Raw genomic sequence first — 17339 nt, 5'->3', positions numbered from 1 at the left:
ATTTCTGCAGTGCTAATTCACGCCAAAGGTAATTTCACAAGAAATGCAGGCTCAGTTCATATGCAAATTGTAGACATTTTAAGTTCTGTCATTGTAATATTGGTCTTTATAGTGCTTTATAAAAATATTCACACCTCTTAAACATATTAAATTTTGTCCTGTTAAAAACACAAACTTGAATCTGTTTTACCTTCATTCTATGTCATTGACCAAGGYAAAATATAGTAAGACAGGATGGCTTTCTTCTTGCCTCTCCATATTTAATTTRACTTTGGGATCAAGAAAGTAGTTTTGAATTGGATTTTGAATATGTTTTAACAAATTGTCCTGTCTGAGCTGCAGATTGCCTTCTGATTAATGCTGTCCTTGCTCAGCTTCTCAGTTAAGCTGTGTGTCGGTAGACAATCTAAAAATTGATGTGATTGATGGATTGATGTGAGTTATAACTTTAAAACTCCTATATAGAAATTCTCCCTGATGCATCAGTTGTGTTCGCTGGTCTTCATGATGCAGCTTGTTGATTTGTTCCTTAACAAACGTCTGCTGAACTYTATTTTCTTTAGAGGATTGCTTTGAAGACACAATTTTAAAAAAATTAAGCTGTACTTTTTCTTACATTTTACAYGTAATCACTACTTTATGGTTGTATATCACATAAGATCAATGATATTGGAGCATTATTTTTWACATGATAAATGTAAAGAAGGTAAAAAGGTTTTGCATTGTTTGCATGTTAATTTGTTCTATTTTTTTCCTCAGGTCTAAGTCATGTGGAAAAGAATCGTTTTAACAACATGAGAACCTTTATTCAAAAACTAAGTKCTTCCCAGCRACGGGTCCAAACTGTGACACCACTGAAGACTTCAAACTCATTTAGTCTGTGGTACACATATCCTAAATGCCCCGAACGGAAACAGATTAAAGGTAGGAGAGAAGTAGGACAACTTTATCATTACTTTGAATRCTCCAAATTTAAAAACAAATATTAAACTAGTACAATTAGTTATGAACACAGCAAATTCTAGCCCCTATATGAAACTTTGACCACAAATGTGAATGTTGCAGATATGGACYCTGGACAAAACACTGTCGAAGATCTGATGTTACGGATCTCTTACCTTGAAAAAGTTGCCAACACCCAAGGGGTTTGCTTATATACCGTCGATGGGATGCCTCTGACAGATGATCCCTTCTTCAATACGTGTAAGTTGATATAAACTCTTTTTATATAAAGACRGTTTTTGTATTAGAAGGCATTTTACCTGTTTACTAGAACATAAAACAAACCAAAGTTGTTGCTAAAGATTGAGAAGAAGAAGAAACAGATTTGGGACACAGATTGGCACTGAACTTTGAACTAGTAGTAAAGAAAATATTCAAGAGAGCTTGGTTTGTTTCCCTTCGTTTCATTTTTTCCCCCATCTACAACATTTGTGAATTAAGGCAGCACTTGCTAACATACTTGCTCATTTTTAAGGTAACGGTTTTAAAAATGACATTTGAMTACAGAGGTTTGGGCTAAGATGGACAAAGATATACTTTTTGCAGAGCCTTAGTTGTATGTATCTATGAATACTATGTACAGTATCACAGGTTACTGTCCATTTTCCTATTTTATGTTTGAATTAAAAATGTTCAACACTTGTTTGATATAGAATCATGTTCAACAATTTAACTATGAATTGTTTATTTTCCAGGGTCTTTGAAAGAGAGACWTATCCAAAGTGGTGACACAGTCTATGCCATTTTCACTCCAAAGGAAAACCTAAGACAGGCTCCTAAAATGCCAAAGCAAAAGCCCTGTGAAGCGAATGGGACAGAAGTCATTCGATGCCACGTCATGCTCAAGGTAGAGCTGATCCATGGTGCTTACTGTTRGAGATGCGGCAGTCAGAATATTGCAGCCAATTTTCAGYCTTAAGTGTTTGTCGGTAAAGCTTTTGTTTGTTGCTATGATTTCCCCAAAAGAACTATTATTAGTCTTTACCATCTTATATTTCAGCTGAGTGTAACTAGCACTAYCAAAATAGTCAGTATGTGCATTCCTAGAGAATGTGGATCTTTGCTTTAACTGAGATTTCTAAAAGGCTACCAACATTTGCAAGTCCAGCATGGATTGAAATCTCAAGGGATTAAATCGAGTAGCTCTGTTCAGCCTTCCTGTTATCTGCYGAGTATCTAATTTTCTCACAACCTCAATGAGCCGTAGGCATCCCACAAAATGTGTAATATACAGAATTTTTGCTTTCTCTGGCATAATTTTGTTTTTTAAATACTGACATTTGAAATCTTCCTTCTGGAAGCACACTGGTAAAGAACGTTTTATTAGAAATAAAAGATGAGTGAATTCACTGGTCAGGACCATCAAAACTAAAAATCAGCTGTTTGCAGTTTCCGTAAAGTTGCCAGATGCATCTATCTATTTAATTTAGAATATCTTGTAGATATGGCAGTATTAGTTTTTGGAATGAAAATGTGGAGAGCATTTTTTTTATGCTGGTTCATATTCTGTTTTCAAGGGATACTTTGAAGTTTGTGTGGACTTGGAAAGTGACACAATGGCAACCCTGAGACAAAAATTATCAAAGACAAGTGGCATCCCAGGAYATGTCCTTCATCAGAAGTAAATCTACACAGTGATGCGTGTTCCTACTGTACTGACCTCTTATTTTCACAGGTAGTCCTCATCACCGTCACTTTTTTGTTGTTGTGATTTTTGTCCTCAGAGGGAAATACTCCATCAGYGACACACTGAAGAAGTGTGGAATTTTGGAAGGCTCAACCGTCTCCTTCAGTTTGTCGTCTTTTTCTGAAGAAACTCCATGTGATGACATGTTCTACTTCAACGATGTTGTGCCTTCAGTGTCGCAAACCCTRAAAGGAATCAGTGTATTCTTCTCATCTCTTTATGCCATTGTAAGTACTGTCTTTCTGTTGTCTTTTATTCGCCAGTAGACTTAACGGTCAAATAAGCTTCTTTTTTTGTCTTGTTCACTTAAAACCTTTTTTCTTTTTTTTTTCTTTTTTTAATAGTTTCTGAAATTAATTGTGATTCTAATTTGTCCTAAGAGTTTTTCTAAAATATCTATTTCTACGGGCTTTCAGGCAGAGCATACAGACGTACCCCGCAAAATGTTGCTTGCCTACGTAAGAGAACTGACTGGATGTAACGCCCTCGTCCAGAGCTTGCATCAACTGTGCAGGAAAGAGAGAGTGACCAGAAACCAGAAGGTAAGTCTGTCTTTGTAAATATTGAAGGTATTCATTGTGAACTATTAATTTGACTATTTAGTCATTGTGTATATTGAATTTAGGAATCCATTTTGGTCTTATTTTTCTGCAATAGTGCTTAGCACATACACATTCAAATTGTTGGATTCATGAGTATTTCTACATAATGAGCCAAAACTGAGCGATTTCTCCTGGGCCTTTGGAGCCTATATGAAGCCTCTTTTAGGTCATCCTTTCAATTCATGATCTCCAAGTGTTTATTACGTCTCTTTGATTAGCAGATGCTACCCCCACTGTCCCACCCTGGTAATAATRAGGGGTATCTGCAGTTGCCAAATGGCAAAGTGATACCCCTTATCCATAGAGGTTATATTATATTTTTTTCCATCTTAACTAGTTCACTGTGTGTTGTATGTTGTAACGGTAGCTATGACGATGTGCTAACTGATTTTCTGCAGATTGCCGTTGTGGAGAGCTTGTACATGCTCTTCAGAGAGCTTTTACCCAAGCAAGGATCGCAGCGAGGGGAAAAAACCATCGAGGACCARGACGTTTTTGAGAACTCCTTGTACTGCTGGGCACACCTCATCAACAAAGCAAAAGTAATGAAATTCTTTTATTTATTTGTTTTTTTAATTGTATAAAAATAAATATTTCCGTCTGTGTCCACGTATCTTTATTTTCTGTAAAGTTTTATATGAATTTTAGCCAGTGTCATTTATTTCTTAAAACTTTCTTCCACATCAACAGAACCAGACGACTGAGCATGAAGACTTTGCTCCRATCAATCTGGTGTCCGAAGACGGTAACCATTTCTGTGAGCCAGTCAGAGTTCCTGGAGTGCCAACTGTCTTTGAAAGAGCTGATGTTCTCGACAAAATCAAGGGTATTTTTTTAAGCTTAAATTTGATTACTCGTGGACAACATGCATTCATGATTTCTCACTTTCTGCAGTTTTATTTTGAAACTTGTTAGGCTGTTTSTTCAATTCTTAACTAGCTTCCAGAGTTTTATTTTATGGTAATGTTCTAACAGTAGTGGTGTTAATGCCTACCAAGTTGAACCCATAACCAGTACCATCCATCCAGTATGTGTGTTGTTCTTGGTTTAGTTTAAATGTACAAATTTCRGATTGTGCCCTTTAAATTAGATGGCATTAAAATCCCAAATTGCACCGAAGAGCCGTTGGGAGAATGTTCCCTCAAGAGAGCTGCTGATGTGGAGAAGATACTTSTCAGCATCCCTCGCTCTGTCCGGTCATATCCTCTCTGGATTCATCACGACAAGGTGTCTGGTCACAAGTACGTATCCTCAAACTAATATTTCTCTCTCTAGAATTGAATAATGCTTCTGTTGTTTAAGAAGAATTGTTAATCTTGGACTGAAGTGTGTGTTAGATTTTTTTTTACAATAGGGTTGCTTCCATAGTGTGKTTTACAACAAACAAAAGCTTTGAAATATTCTAGTTTACTCATCTCTGCAGCTTTCTGTTTTGTTTTTTTTAGCTTTCAGGTTAATGTTGAGTGGACCTTTGGAAGTATGGTGGAAGGACTAAAAGCTTTCACTTGCCTCAATGTGACTCCACCTCTGCAGCTGAAGRATCTGGGATCAACTCGCTGTTCCCTCGTTATGCTGAGTGAAGGTTGATCGTAATATGAACATGCAGTTGTTTTAGTCCAGCATCCATGAATTTTAAAGGGACAAAATATCCACTCTATATTTGCCTTTATCTCTGGTGTGCTGAGTTTTTTTTTTTTTCTTTAACTAGCTATTTTTCAATAAGGTTATTTGTTCTTCTTTTTAACCAGACAACCTCGGGGTTTATCTCTATAAGGACAAAGGATCCCCTGATATGATCAATGTGCATAATTGCCTGGATGGAAAAGTAAAATTAGTGGATCTGAATATTTTGGCTGCCAAGTAAGTACATAACATGATACATTATATGTGTATGCCATAAGAAGAGTACAAAATAAGATCAAGTTTTTTTGTTTGTTTTGTTTTTTATGTGGTGTAGGACTGGTGACCACAGAGACGATGAAACATTTGTCACTACCAGGACTCCAAAAGAAGCAATACTGGTAATGTGTGAAAATACTTTTTTTTTTTTTTTCTTCTAATCCTAAAATAACTCAGAATAAAGTAACATTAGTTTCCCAGACAWAAATTAATTAAAGTTGACTTGTTTTCATCAGATACTGATGGATACCAGTTCCTCCATGGAAGAAGAGTGCTATGAAAATGCAGAAATAAAGAAAATCAATGCTGTGAAAGAGCTTTTTGACAACTTCGCCACCAGGAGCATGGCCTATGATTTCCATCATGTCATTGGGCTYGTGAAGTTTGATTCCTTTGTGAAGACCCTCCATACATTTACTGAAAATCTGGAAAAGTTCAAGGTACAYACTTTGTTCCCAGACAAGAGCTGTCTGATAACCTGGGGCTGCAGAGACAGCCACGTGCATTTTTGTTTTTATAAGAACACATGCCCGCTACATTGTGTAGGCTTTGACTGAAAAGAAAACTGYATAAAAAATTAGGGATGACTTAAGTCRGTGTTTAATCCCTGCAATAGCTGCTGCATAACAGGACTTGGTTTTTATCATGCTCTTCCACATTCGTAGGAACATTTGCGTGACCTGAAGGCAAGTGGCTGTACTCTCCTGTACGATGCGCTACGACGAGGAGCTCGGGAGCTTGAAAAAGTCAAGGAGAGATTCCCAGATTGTAGACTTCGCGTCATATGCCTCACCGATGGAAACGACTCTGGGTAAAATCTCCTTCTGCTTCACTTCACATTTTAATCRSTTCTTATSTTGATTAGGARAATCATATTTTAAGCTTGAAGAATTTAACATGGTCTTTCACTGCGTATAATCAGTTTGCACAAGGTGTACGGACATCMTTAACCCTTCTGCAGTCTTAAGAAATGGGGTTGTTTGGATTCTTTACTCTATGTGGGGTCACGCTGATGTGCACTTTTACAAGATTTTCTTGTTTTTCTGTTGTCACTGCTKTCCGACTGTTGACACCCTCCTCCTGAAAGTCGAGCTTAAATTTGAGTTTAACTGTATGGCCTAACAAATGGGTTGTCCTCCACTTGTCTGTTGAGGTGCAACAAATGATACCCTTTATTTTCTTCTTTTTTTAGATCCCAGACAGAGCCTGTAGCTGTCACAGTGAAACTGCTCAAATCTGACATCACTGTTGATTCGATCCTCCTGGGAAATGTGGAGAACAACATGGTGCATGGGATCAGCAATGCAACAGGTTTATTTTTATTGAATCTAGTTACCAGTTTTTTTCCACAGTAGGTAAACATATTTTGAAGCTTTTCTTTACTTCCTCTAATTTCTTTCTGTTCCAGGTGGTTGTTGTTTCAAGCCACAGACAACCAAAGATGGCCTCAAACTCTTTGAAATTGAGACAGTTCTGTCCTTGGAGCAAAGGAAACCCAAGAAAAAACTTGATGCATCTTCCATCTCTGAGGTCTGTCATGGCTGTTTGTCTGCATTTAGTTGAGATGAATGAATCACTGTGGCTTTATGATGAATTTATTTTCATTCCGTCTAGTCTGGATTAATGGGCCTCTTTGCTGTTCATGGGTATGATGAATACCCAGAGACATTCCTGCCAAGTCAGATAAATGGCAGAGTGACCCTGACTGAAAGGTAGGAGACATCATCACTTTTCTAGCTATTGGTGAATAAATGGAAAATTCAAGCCTTGTTTTTTCTTAATCAGTACCCTCAAAAAGAAGATTTGTGAGTCAAARGATGGACGATTCATGGAAAAGGAAAAACGGATCCTGGAGGAACTCAGAAGTCTGCACTGTGACCCACATCCCTTCTTTAGAGTCTTTCCATCAGAGTCTGATTTCAGTAAGTTGATTTTTTTTTTATAATTTTTTTTTTCCTTAACATTTTTACAGGTTAACTTTTTAAAAGTGACCAATAATTGTGCCATAAATGAAATTGTGATTTGTAAAAACTAGGTAGTAAATCTATGAACCACATAGCAGACTATTATGAATAATAATTTTCTCTGTTTAAAAATGATTTTTATTACTGTGCTAAGAGTTTCTCATCTTTTCAGCATTCTGGAGGATTCTCATGCAGGGCCCTCCTGACACACCGTACCAGTCGGGCGTGTTTGAGCTGTACTGTCAGTTTGGACCCGACTACCCAGTGAAACCTCCAGTCCTTCGCTTTGTCACAAACGTATCCTGACACTTTGTGGAAACATTAAATATTTCTTGCCAAGTATATGCAACTTCATGTTATGTAGTTAGAATTCTTAACCTCATGTCAGGTGTACCACTGCAACGTTAACAGTGTGGGCCGGATCTGCCACAACATATTCGACCGAAACTACAATGCTCACATCACAATGAAAGAGATTTTTGATGCTGTGTATGGGCTGCTCATCATTCCTGAACCAGATGATCCTCTGGATAGGTGAGGAATATTTTAGTATTTCACATGGTCATTTATCTGAAAATAAAATCCAGATGCTTTAACTTCTGCTTCTCCAAAAGGCCTATAAATATGAAACTTCATTGATGCATTATTTTTTTWWATTTTTTTAAGCATTTTGGCTGAGGAATTCTTGACAAGCCGTGAGATGTAYGAACAAGAAGCCAAKAGGCACACGGAGGAACATGCAGGGAAGTCTCTGGATGATATGGAAAAGGTGGATCAATGGGCGTATTTACAGTATTGGTGGTGTAATAGTCCATGGATAAATTTAACATATTTATGTATCTTTTGTTTTTTTCCTGAAGAAACTGGTGGATTCTGTGCCACAGTTTGTTCCCCAGCACCTGCTCTGTCCTCTGACCAAGAAGATGTTTGTTGATCCTGTGAAAACAGTTTATGGCACTGTGTATGAACGCAAAGCCATCGAGAAGCATCTGAAACAGTAAGCTTCTGCTTCCGTTGTTGTTAACTGAAATTTGATGCTTCTGAGTTATAACTAACCGGAATGCTCTAATCGTGACGCTCTCCCTCTCTTTCAGTCACAAGCATGATCCACTGGCTGGACCAGGAAATGAGCTTGAAATGAGTGACCTAATGTCAGACTGGAACATGAAGAAAATGGTGATGGATTACAGATCTCAACAAATTCAGTGAATCTTCTTGGGAACATTATTTTTTTTTGTTTGTTTGTTTTTTTCTTTTTCAAATATCCACAGTGACCTTTGAGATGTTGGTTAGAAAATGGCTTGGATGCATGCTTGGTTTTTTATATATATATAGTTAACATGCTTTGTTATGGTACATGTTTACCTTAGTTCTTATCTGTGTGGTATTAATTTGTTACTAATCAAGTTAGCATGGGATTTCTTTTGCATAGCATTTGAAATTCTACTTGACATCTTGTTAGACAAATTATTAATCAATTAATTAATTAATTAAAAAAAAAACTAAGGCTTGAATTTTTTTTTTTTATTATTCATCAGCATTTTTCTTTTTTGCATATTTTCCTTTATTTACAGCGTTGTTGAAGGCCTTTTGAGGAAACACAAGTTGAAGCAGCATGTGTTTTGCCTGGTTTCTGAAAAAAGCAAGTGGTTGAATTTTTGGTACTTTATAACTGACTTGTCTTTTTATTAATTAAACTTTGTGTCTTGAGAGTTTATATGAAATTAAAGTGTGTGTGTGGCCTTATTTGATACATAGACAGGGCCATTTTTCTAAACAAATACTGTGTTGTGACTGTTTTACATAGCTTATTGGAGTTATTCATCAGTCAAGTATCTTGACATGACAAGTTGGCCTCATGGTGTCACAACGTTAAATAAGCAATCTTTATTATACAATTTAATACAATTAAGTGATTTTGAAAACTGAAATTAACAAGATCTTGTGACTATTAAAAGTATAATTTTGTTTTATTGAAGAGCCAATCACCTCTGTCCACTCTATCAGTCTGCATTACGTCACTTTAGCTTCCGGAAGTTAGTCCATCTCTTTTTGTCAAAGTAAATGTTAATTAAAAGTATGTTACAGCCACATATACCTGTCCTTCACTTAACTCCACACAGTCATTCAATTTTTGTTTACAAGGCCTGATTTCATTTTTCCTCCATTCATTCTAGGTTTTTTAAGAAGCACCGCATTGTGTTACTTTTATTGTGAAATCTACTACCGGAAGTGTTTAGAGTTGAGTTGAACCGTGCAGACTGCCGTTTTTAGCTGACACTACAAGACACGACCACGGCAGGTGAGCTTGAAGTTTTCCCACATGCTTGATTGTTGCATAGTTTTACATTATGTTAAATGAGATACATCTACTTCTTTGCCGTATTAGTTATTAAGGTCTTTAAACCACAATGCCTAGATTTTTTTTTTCGTTCTGAAGCAGGACCGCTTAAACTAAGATTCAACATTTTAAATGTGTTCAGTACTTCTGGGCCATGGCTCTGATTCATAAACTGCTTTTTTAGAGTTTTAGACAAGTTTATCAGTGGAAATCTCTTAATTCACTGAAGCTGCTTGTCGTTAAGACAAACTCCTCATGCGGGAATAGCCTGCCTTTCTTGCAGAACCTGTTTGCGGGCTCCTATTTTGTGAAAAGTTTAGGCTTTAGTGCAGCATTTTGTCAGGATTTGCTGAGACTCGGAAAATCCAAGAATTTCAACAAGAAACATGGATATGGTTTTATTTGCTGGCTACTGAGTGAGTTTCACACAGATTTTGTAATGAGCTGAACAATGTTTTTTGTTGGCCAATTTTTTTAAGTTACACTTTCTTTACATGTGTATATTACAAACAGGTAAGTAGTTTAATCAATTTTAGGTGTAGTATRCAAAAGGCTTTTTCCACTTCAACACGGAGTGTCAAATTGTGACGCCATGATGAGTCAAAATGTCTCCATTTGAYCACTGAACCTGCAGAATTCAACGTAAAATATGGAATATGTAAACTGCTTACGTATTGYAAATAATCTGATTTATTGCGTTTAGTCACTACACGTTTCCTGAAGCTACTCTACAATAAAGAAGTCAGTTAAATCCAATCATGCAGACAGATTCCAATACAAATTAGTCCATGCAGTTAAGCTGAGTTTGTAATTAAAATGTTTTCTAAACCAGGAGATTGCAGAGTCTCACTGGTCTCACTCCATTTGATAATGTGRACATTATCAAATGGAGAGGAAGGATGGAGAGTWAGAATTAAATAAAGACAAGTGGTACTAAAGATGCGCATCTTTTAAATATTTCAAAKGACAGAAAGCTTTGTCAACCATCAACTTGTATTAGGACTAAAGTCCCACATACCATTGAACCATTTGTTTTGGCAGCTAAAGTTTAAATACATTACATTTCTAATTATTATATTTACCATACTTAAAGACTCTTAAATCATTTTCTGTTGCATTAAACACCTATTGGTCCGGGAGGTGCATCTATTGTATTGATTCACTGAATTAGCTGTTTTTGTACATTTTTGGAATATCAGGTATGATTTTTTTCATTAATGTGCTCTTTAGGCTCTAATCTCTTTTGCATTTGTATTATTGTGTCCTTTCCAGGAGTTTAGCACTCTGAATACTAAAAAGCAGCCCAACAGATTTGTTTGCAACTTTTGCTATAATTCTTTAGGTTCATTTAAAATGCAATAGACATGGAGACGGAAAAGAGGAGGGAGAATAAAGAAAAGAACAGAAAAAATTAAAAGGAAAGAGAGGTAAGAAGAGAGGAAGAAGATACAGACAGTACAAGAAAACAYCCTAGAAGTCTGTTTATGTCCCTGCAGAAAGAGAAAAAACCAAGAATCCACAGTGACAAACATGCGTACATATACCAACACCATCACTGAAAAGCAAACTGTACTAATTAATCCAAGATATATTTAACGGCAACCACATCCCAAGATGGTTTATCTGTAAGGGCCTGAATTCAAAGCTTATGATGGAAAAACAAAAATTCTGTAGTTAAATATTTAACATTAAAATCAAACCAAAATATAAGAGAACAGCATCATATSATCATCATTTATTTCCATCTGTYCTGTCYTTACAGAGATGTGGTGGGTGGCGTGGGTCCTCGCTGTTTTAGTGTTTCTCTTCAGCACTCTGGATGTGTGGTACTTCCTGCGAGYGGGCGCCGTTCTTTTGCGGGCCTGGTTTCAACCTCCGGTGTGGGACGTCACGGGAGAGCAGGTCATGACGGGACGCGTCACTCCACGCGACATCGACATGTGCCACATGAACAATGCCCGGTACCTCCGGGAGTGCGACTTCGCCCGCTTCTCTCTCTACATGCGTAACGGTGTGTTCAAAGCAACGCGGGCCCTCGGAGCCAACCTGGTGGTGGGGGCCACAACCATCCGCTACCGCAGGGCTCTGTGTATAGGAGAGGGTTACGATCTGTGCAGTCGGATCGTCACTTGGGATGACAAAGCTTTTTTCCTGGAGCAAAGGTTTGTGTCCACTAAAGACAGACTGGTGTGTGCCGTCATGTACTGCAAGCAGAGTGTGATACGCAGCAGTCCTGACAAGATCTTACAGCACCTGTGTAAAAGGAAGGTAAGAGAGGGAGTGAAGGCTGACAGGATGAATCTGGGCACATACTAGCAGCAAATGACAATAACTGTGTGTTTTGCTGCTTGTAGGTGGAGCCTCCTGAGTTTCCAGAGGACCTGCAGCATTGGGTCAACTTTATTTCTGCCAGCAGCCAGGCCCTGAGAGCTGAGAGTGGCCTTGAGGAGAAGAACAAATAGTTGGACGGACAGTATGTCGGCCTGAGACGCTCCATCGTCTCAGAGAGAAATTAATAATCTGCACAGTTATGTCACTACTTCACTGTTGAGCCTGTTCTTTGCACTAAGGGTACTTTGAACCCAGCATTTAAAGATGTAACACAGGAATATTGGTGTACATTGCATTGARAATGTACAGATGTACGCCGTTACATCACAACTTTTGTAACTGTAAATATCTAACATATGGCAGGTTTTATAGCAGCAGCAATAAAACTTATCTGTGGGTTAAGGTGTGAGTTTCTTACTGGAACAAAATGTGCTTTTAAAGCATACAAATATTAGAAATAAAAATGACTACTTGAGCTTTAACATCTGAATACATTGTTTCTGTTGTACAATCTGAGGGCAGCTGTTGACATATAGTGCTATTTTTTTTCCTGCAGAGGTGTGTGTCAAGAAAAGAACAAAACATTTGTTTAAATCCAATGCTCTTGTATAAAGTACAAGTAAATGCTTGATATATTCAAGCATTTAGTTCTGTTCATTTTTCACAGCTAATAAAAACACAAAATGCAATATTATAGAAGACCGATTAAAAAAATATTTTTGTTACTGTCTTAAGGGGCAAGATAGCTGCCTTGACAAATGTCTAGAATCCAAAACTGTTATGTATTAATAAGATGGATGCTGTATTTGAGCATATTAATGTTAAGTTGAATGGAAGAAAAACGGCGGTAGAAAATTATGTCCAAGACATTGGTAGTTGAAGCCTTAAATGAATTGTAAAGTGATTGATAGTTTAGTAAAGTTTCACAACATGTCAACTGCAGCTTCAAAGCATTCAGAAAAGGTTATAAAGGTMATAGGCAACAACTGTAATACTTAACTTATGAAGCTACTTTCTAGGCAGAGACAACATCCGAAATATCTTRCCTTGACCAATGGRGGGRAAAAAAGACTAGATTGTTGCTCAGTAATTAAATGTMCTCTTTTGAGATGAAATCAAATTCTAAATTTCATTTGGACAATGGTAGCACTTAACTGGCCAGCCAATCTGACCAAAATACCATGGAGAAACTAGTGGAAGATGAGACACCAGAGTTATCAATGGCGAAAGGTGCTGTTAAAGGCAAATGAACTTCTTTAACACTTATGTAGAGCCACAGGCTGACTGCCTCCACGCAATTCAATGTTGATGCAGCAATTCATGCAGTGTTGAAGAGCTTCAATCAGTTTAAACTTAAAAGATAAACTTCAGGTGGCATAGAATACTTATGTGATTACTAAGATTTTTTTCTTCAAAACCCATTAGCTTCAGGTTGTTTGTTTAGTGATGTTTARCTTTGACGTTATAGCTCTGACTAATTTGACTTGGTGTTGTCCTTATGAGCGGAAGTTTGCTTTTCATTTGTGGCCTGTGAAATATCCATTTAACAACCTAGTTTTACTCATTGAACTGCTGAATTGCAATGTTCAAATCAGGTGCTAACTTCAAGACTATGTTTTCCACTTGAGCTGATGTTTGAGCAGCCTTATTRAAGTTTACAAGGTAAATGGTTGTAAGTTAAACATTCATATTCAGAGGGAACATATCTGTATGACTGCTATAAATCGCTGGAAAAGATAGGAAACTCAAGATAAGGCTTTTCACCTTTGTTAATTCAGTCTTGTCTATTGTTACCAAATTAATTGAACATGTAATCTGGCTATAATGTTTTTTTTTTAGTTTTGTTTTTTTTTACTGTTATCAAATCTGTTTATCCTAATGTCTTACTATAAAGAATGTGTTTTTTTGGTCTGAACAGCTGGTCAGGATAATTTATTGTAACCTAATGGAATAAAAATAAAGGAAGCAACGTGCGTGAAGCAGCAAATACAGTTTATTGGAGCAGATGTTAAATTATTTAAACCTGCTTTCAAATTGTGGAAAGAAAATTTTCTACTTTATTTAAAATAGTTCATAGTTTCTGTCATAGGAGAWTTTTGCAATATTTGAATTTTGGATGAGCGTTTTGTACAATTGCTTTTAAATACTTTTAATTAAAAATATTCCAKGAGGTAGCTGTTAAAAAATCAAAAAGAAAAACCGCATTTGCATAATAAACCTGTAACCATGTCAACAGTCAGCCAATGAAGGTCCGTGTCGTCACACATCAGGAAGTCATGTCCATTGAACCTACCGGCTTCTTGAAGTTGCATCCTGTCCTATGGTAGCGCCTTCTGAGGGACGCACGGTGAGTTTTACTCTTGTAGATATATGCTTCTGATACGTTTTTGGACCGCGCTGGTATTGCGCCATAGTTTAATGCAAAGTGGCGACTTTTGCGTCAGAATTTGCCCCCTGTGAGTCCACAGGCCGGCAGCCTCCTACTGCTAACAGCTAGGCTAATAGATTTGACTTCCAAAGCAGGTTTATTTGAAGGCAGCTGCGCTAACTTCCCACTCGTGTCAAGGTTGCAGTGCTTGGCTGTGGGAATATAAGGTCTCTCTGTTTTAATTCTGGAAACATAGTAAGCGGCTCGGGAAAGCTCAGTTCATAGTATATTGAGTACCTTCCTATATGTATTGAAATTGATTAGTATTAGTATTTATTTAGTAAAACACTGTAATGTATTCTTCCATTTGGAATCAAAAACTGCATATTATTGAAAATATTTTTACACYATCCCATACATACAGCTTGTTAAAACACCTTTGTAAATTATAATTTGGTGCATTAGTTTTTATTTGTTGAATCTGTGTTTGGTCTCTTGTTCCAGAGATGATGCTGCTGGTGCTGAGCGCCCTCCTCCTCCTCTTCTGCAACCTGGATGTGTGGTACTTCCTGCGAGGGGCCCTGGTTTTTGTAGAAGCATGGTTCCTGCCCAGAATAGAAGACATACTAGCTGAGCAAAGCATCGATGGCATGGTCCTTCCTCATGATTTAGACTACCTGGGCCATATGAACAACTCTCGATATCTGAGGGAGTGTGACTTTGCCCGCTTCAACCACTACATGAGAAATGGGGTGTTCATGGCCTCACGTAAACTTGGGGCCAAAATGGTAGTAGGGGCCTCCACCATTCGGTATAGGCGCTCTTTGGCCTTCAGAGAGGCTTTCCAGATTCGTACCAAAGTGCTAGGCTGGGATGATAAGGCCTTTTACCTAGAGCAGCGCTTCGTGTCTAAGAGAGATGGCTTTGTATCTGCAGTCATGCTTTGCAGGCAGAATGTGGTGGGCAGCAGCCCAGAAAGCATCATGGAATTTACCTACAAGAAGCAGGTGATTAGTTTTGCACAGTGAGTGTAATTGACAATACATAAACACAGTTTGTTAGGGAAACACTTAGATCATATGGATATTTCTGAGCACATTTTGTTTAAGAAAAGCATTTGCAACAGCTTCATCGAAGAATAATTTAAAAACTCCCCATTATAGGTCATTTTCAAATAATTGTAGTTCATAAGCAAAAATATGAAATAAGTTTTTACAAACAACTTGATAAATCAAGCTTACATGGCATGCATAGATRCGTATCCAAAAAAATTTWATATAAAAATGTGTTTGCAATTTTGAATGTGTAATTTGGTATTGCCATTACTTTTTTGTGTGTTTTTAAACTTTTACAGTTCCTGTCAGTTGGTTATTTGGTGCAACTTGAACTCAAGGCTCAAACCTTCATGTGAATTTTAAGAGTGTGTTTAATGCTGTGTTTATTTACAGATCGAGTGTCCACAGTTTCCAGAGGAGCTCAAACACTGGATCAGCTTCATTTCAGCCAGCAGTCAGGCGCTGAGAGCAGAAAGCGGCCTGGAGGACAAAAACAAGTGAAGGCACACAAGATACTTTGGTATCATGAGTGGCGACGCATATCTCAGCATTTCACACACTCAAACGTACCCGCACCTTTTAGAGYGTTTTAGTCATCTTCAAATACTCTGCGTATTCTGATTTGGGGCCAGTCTCACACACTGTTTCTTAATTGTTTGGTTTGTTTGATGTGAAAAAACTTTATTTACTGCAGCTAAGTATAAAAAAAAAAACTTGAACTGAATGAAACGTTTACTTTAAAATAGTGAATCCAAAACAAAGCTTTATCTTTGTGACTTACCAAGTAGTTGACTGTGAGTTGGGTGTTTTCAGACGTCTTCGTTCTCATCTGAAAACATCGCTGAATTTCAGATTAGCATGTAGCGCAAACATTAATATTCTACCGGCATAAATGCATGTTTCAAAACAATCTGAATATTTTTCAAGCCTGTTTCTTATAGTTTAGTACCAGAGTTATAACTTAGAATGAAAAACCAAAAACATGCTTAAGGGACTATTTGTTTGGGTATATTGAGCATGTTTTGATGAGGTTTAATCCCATGATCAGTATTTTTTGAAGAGGTTAACAATCTGAAAGGGAATACTCTTATTTTAAAAAAATATAGCTAAACATTTATCAGCACTTTATTTTACCAGGTTGAGAAAAAAAGAGCCATTATAAAAAATGATGACCTCTTTATTAGAGYTGCATGTGATTTTTAAGGGAATGTTTTTGATTGGCAGGTATAATAATCAACAGCTAACAGGAGGTTGCTGGCAACTTTTCAAAACCTGCCACGCACAAGAGTGTTTTTCTGCTCTTATTGAGAAAAAGTTGAAATGTGCAAACTTGTCATTTATGCATCAGAGTATTCTTTTTGTGACCAAATTAATGTATTGTCCTTAGTTAGAGATATAAGATTTTTAAAAATGTATGCCTAATCTTTTATGTATTTATGCTGTCAATGCTCTGTTTAGGAAATCCTGGTTAATACCTTGAAGTTTGAGGATATGGATTGTACGTTTATTTTCCACTTACTGTTCTTTGATTTATGGAAAATGATTTGTCAGATATTATTTATTGTGTTTGTTAATTATCTTAATGCATTTTGAAATAAAAATGCACTGAACCTTGTTTTTGGGTMATTTCTTACAAATGAAGTACAGATTTWATTGTGATTTAATCTTCCTACATTTAAGATATGATACTGGTCAAAACTCTGACTGACTGTTCCTGCTGAACAAAAGCACACCACTTCCATGGATGTTTCAACACTGAAGGCACTGCACTTTTGAGGCTGTGTTAACTGAGTTACATGAMTTGTGAAAGTTAAACTGTTTTAGCATGACTGTCCTAATCGGCAAATAAAAAAGATCCTTGTCATAAAGGGACTTATCTACTACTTGTAACACATTGRCTAAATGTAAACATTTAATGGAAAACTGCTTCAAACAACAGGCTGATTCATTGAGAAGGACTAAAAGGAAAATGTTTAGTAAACTACAGACATATCAGACAATCATAGGCTTTATATGCAATATTGTGAGAGCTAACTTCAATACAAGAGTTCTTATTTAAAATGAAATATATTTAGCTTTATTCAAAGTGA

General features: G+C 36.9%; 3 protein-coding genes across 4 annotated transcripts; all 3 read left to right on the top strand.

Moving 5' to 3' along the window:
- Positions 1 to 764: 764 nt before the first annotated feature.
- On the top strand, positions 765 to 8900 carry LOC103479849 (uncharacterized). The gene is made up of 23 exons (XM_008434529.2): positions 765 to 924; positions 1066 to 1203; positions 1698 to 1849; positions 2520 to 2623; positions 2727 to 2916; positions 3106 to 3231; positions 3690 to 3833; positions 3982 to 4117; positions 4382 to 4532; positions 4737 to 4873; positions 5040 to 5151; positions 5249 to 5312; positions 5427 to 5630; positions 5856 to 6001; positions 6383 to 6501; positions 6599 to 6720; positions 6805 to 6902; positions 6976 to 7112; positions 7327 to 7451; positions 7543 to 7688; positions 7821 to 7923; positions 8015 to 8151; positions 8249 to 8900. Exons 1-23 carry the CDS (start codon positions 795 to 797, stop codon positions 8361 to 8363), a joined length of 3036 nt encoding a protein of 1011 aa, XP_008432751.2. The 5' UTR covers positions 765 to 794; the 3' UTR covers positions 8364 to 8900.
- Positions 8901 to 9366: 466 nt separating this feature from the next.
- Positions 9367 to 12308, top strand: LOC103479846 (protein THEM6-like). 2 transcript variants are annotated; one of them, XM_008434526.1, is made up of 3 exons: positions 9367 to 9456; positions 11258 to 11763; positions 11850 to 12308. In XM_008434526.1, exons 2-3 carry the CDS (start codon positions 11260 to 11262, stop codon positions 11955 to 11957), a joined length of 612 nt encoding a protein of 203 aa, XP_008432748.1. In that variant the 5' UTR covers positions 9367 to 9456; positions 11258 to 11259; the 3' UTR covers positions 11958 to 12308. The 2 variants fall into 2 exon arrangements, with proteins under 2 accessions (XP_008432748.1, XP_008432749.1); XM_008434527.2 differs by lacking the exon at positions 9367 to 9456 and adding an exon at positions 9891 to 9911.
- A 1757-nt stretch (positions 12309 to 14065) lies between these two features.
- LOC103479845 (protein THEM6-like) lies at positions 14066 to 16864 on the top strand. Its single transcript, XM_008434525.1, has 3 exons — positions 14066 to 14173; positions 14699 to 15201; positions 15643 to 16864. Exons 2-3 carry the CDS (start codon positions 14701 to 14703, stop codon positions 15748 to 15750), a joined length of 609 nt encoding a protein of 202 aa, XP_008432747.1. The 5' UTR covers positions 14066 to 14173; positions 14699 to 14700; the 3' UTR covers positions 15751 to 16864.
- Positions 16865 to 17339: the final 475 nt, after the last annotated feature.

The sequence above is a fragment of the Poecilia reticulata genome, linkage group LG17 (genome assembly GCF_000633615.1).
Source record: "Poecilia reticulata strain Guanapo linkage group LG17, Guppy_female_1.0+MT, whole genome shotgun sequence".
Taxonomy (NCBI): domain Eukaryota; kingdom Metazoa; phylum Chordata; class Actinopteri; order Cyprinodontiformes; family Poeciliidae; genus Poecilia; species Poecilia reticulata.
This window is presented reverse-complemented; position numbering and strand designations above follow the sequence as displayed.

Bases quoted from the DNA above. Each gene is read 5' to 3' on its own strand.
- LOC103479845 (XM_008434525.1), top strand. From the start codon at position 14,701: ATGATGCTGCTGGTGCTGAGCGCCCTCCTCCTCCTCTTCTGCAACCTG. The intron at 15,202-15,642 runs GTGATTAGTTTT...GTTTATTTACAG, and splicing joins AATTTACCTACAAGAAGCAG to ATCGAGTGTCCACAGTTTCC.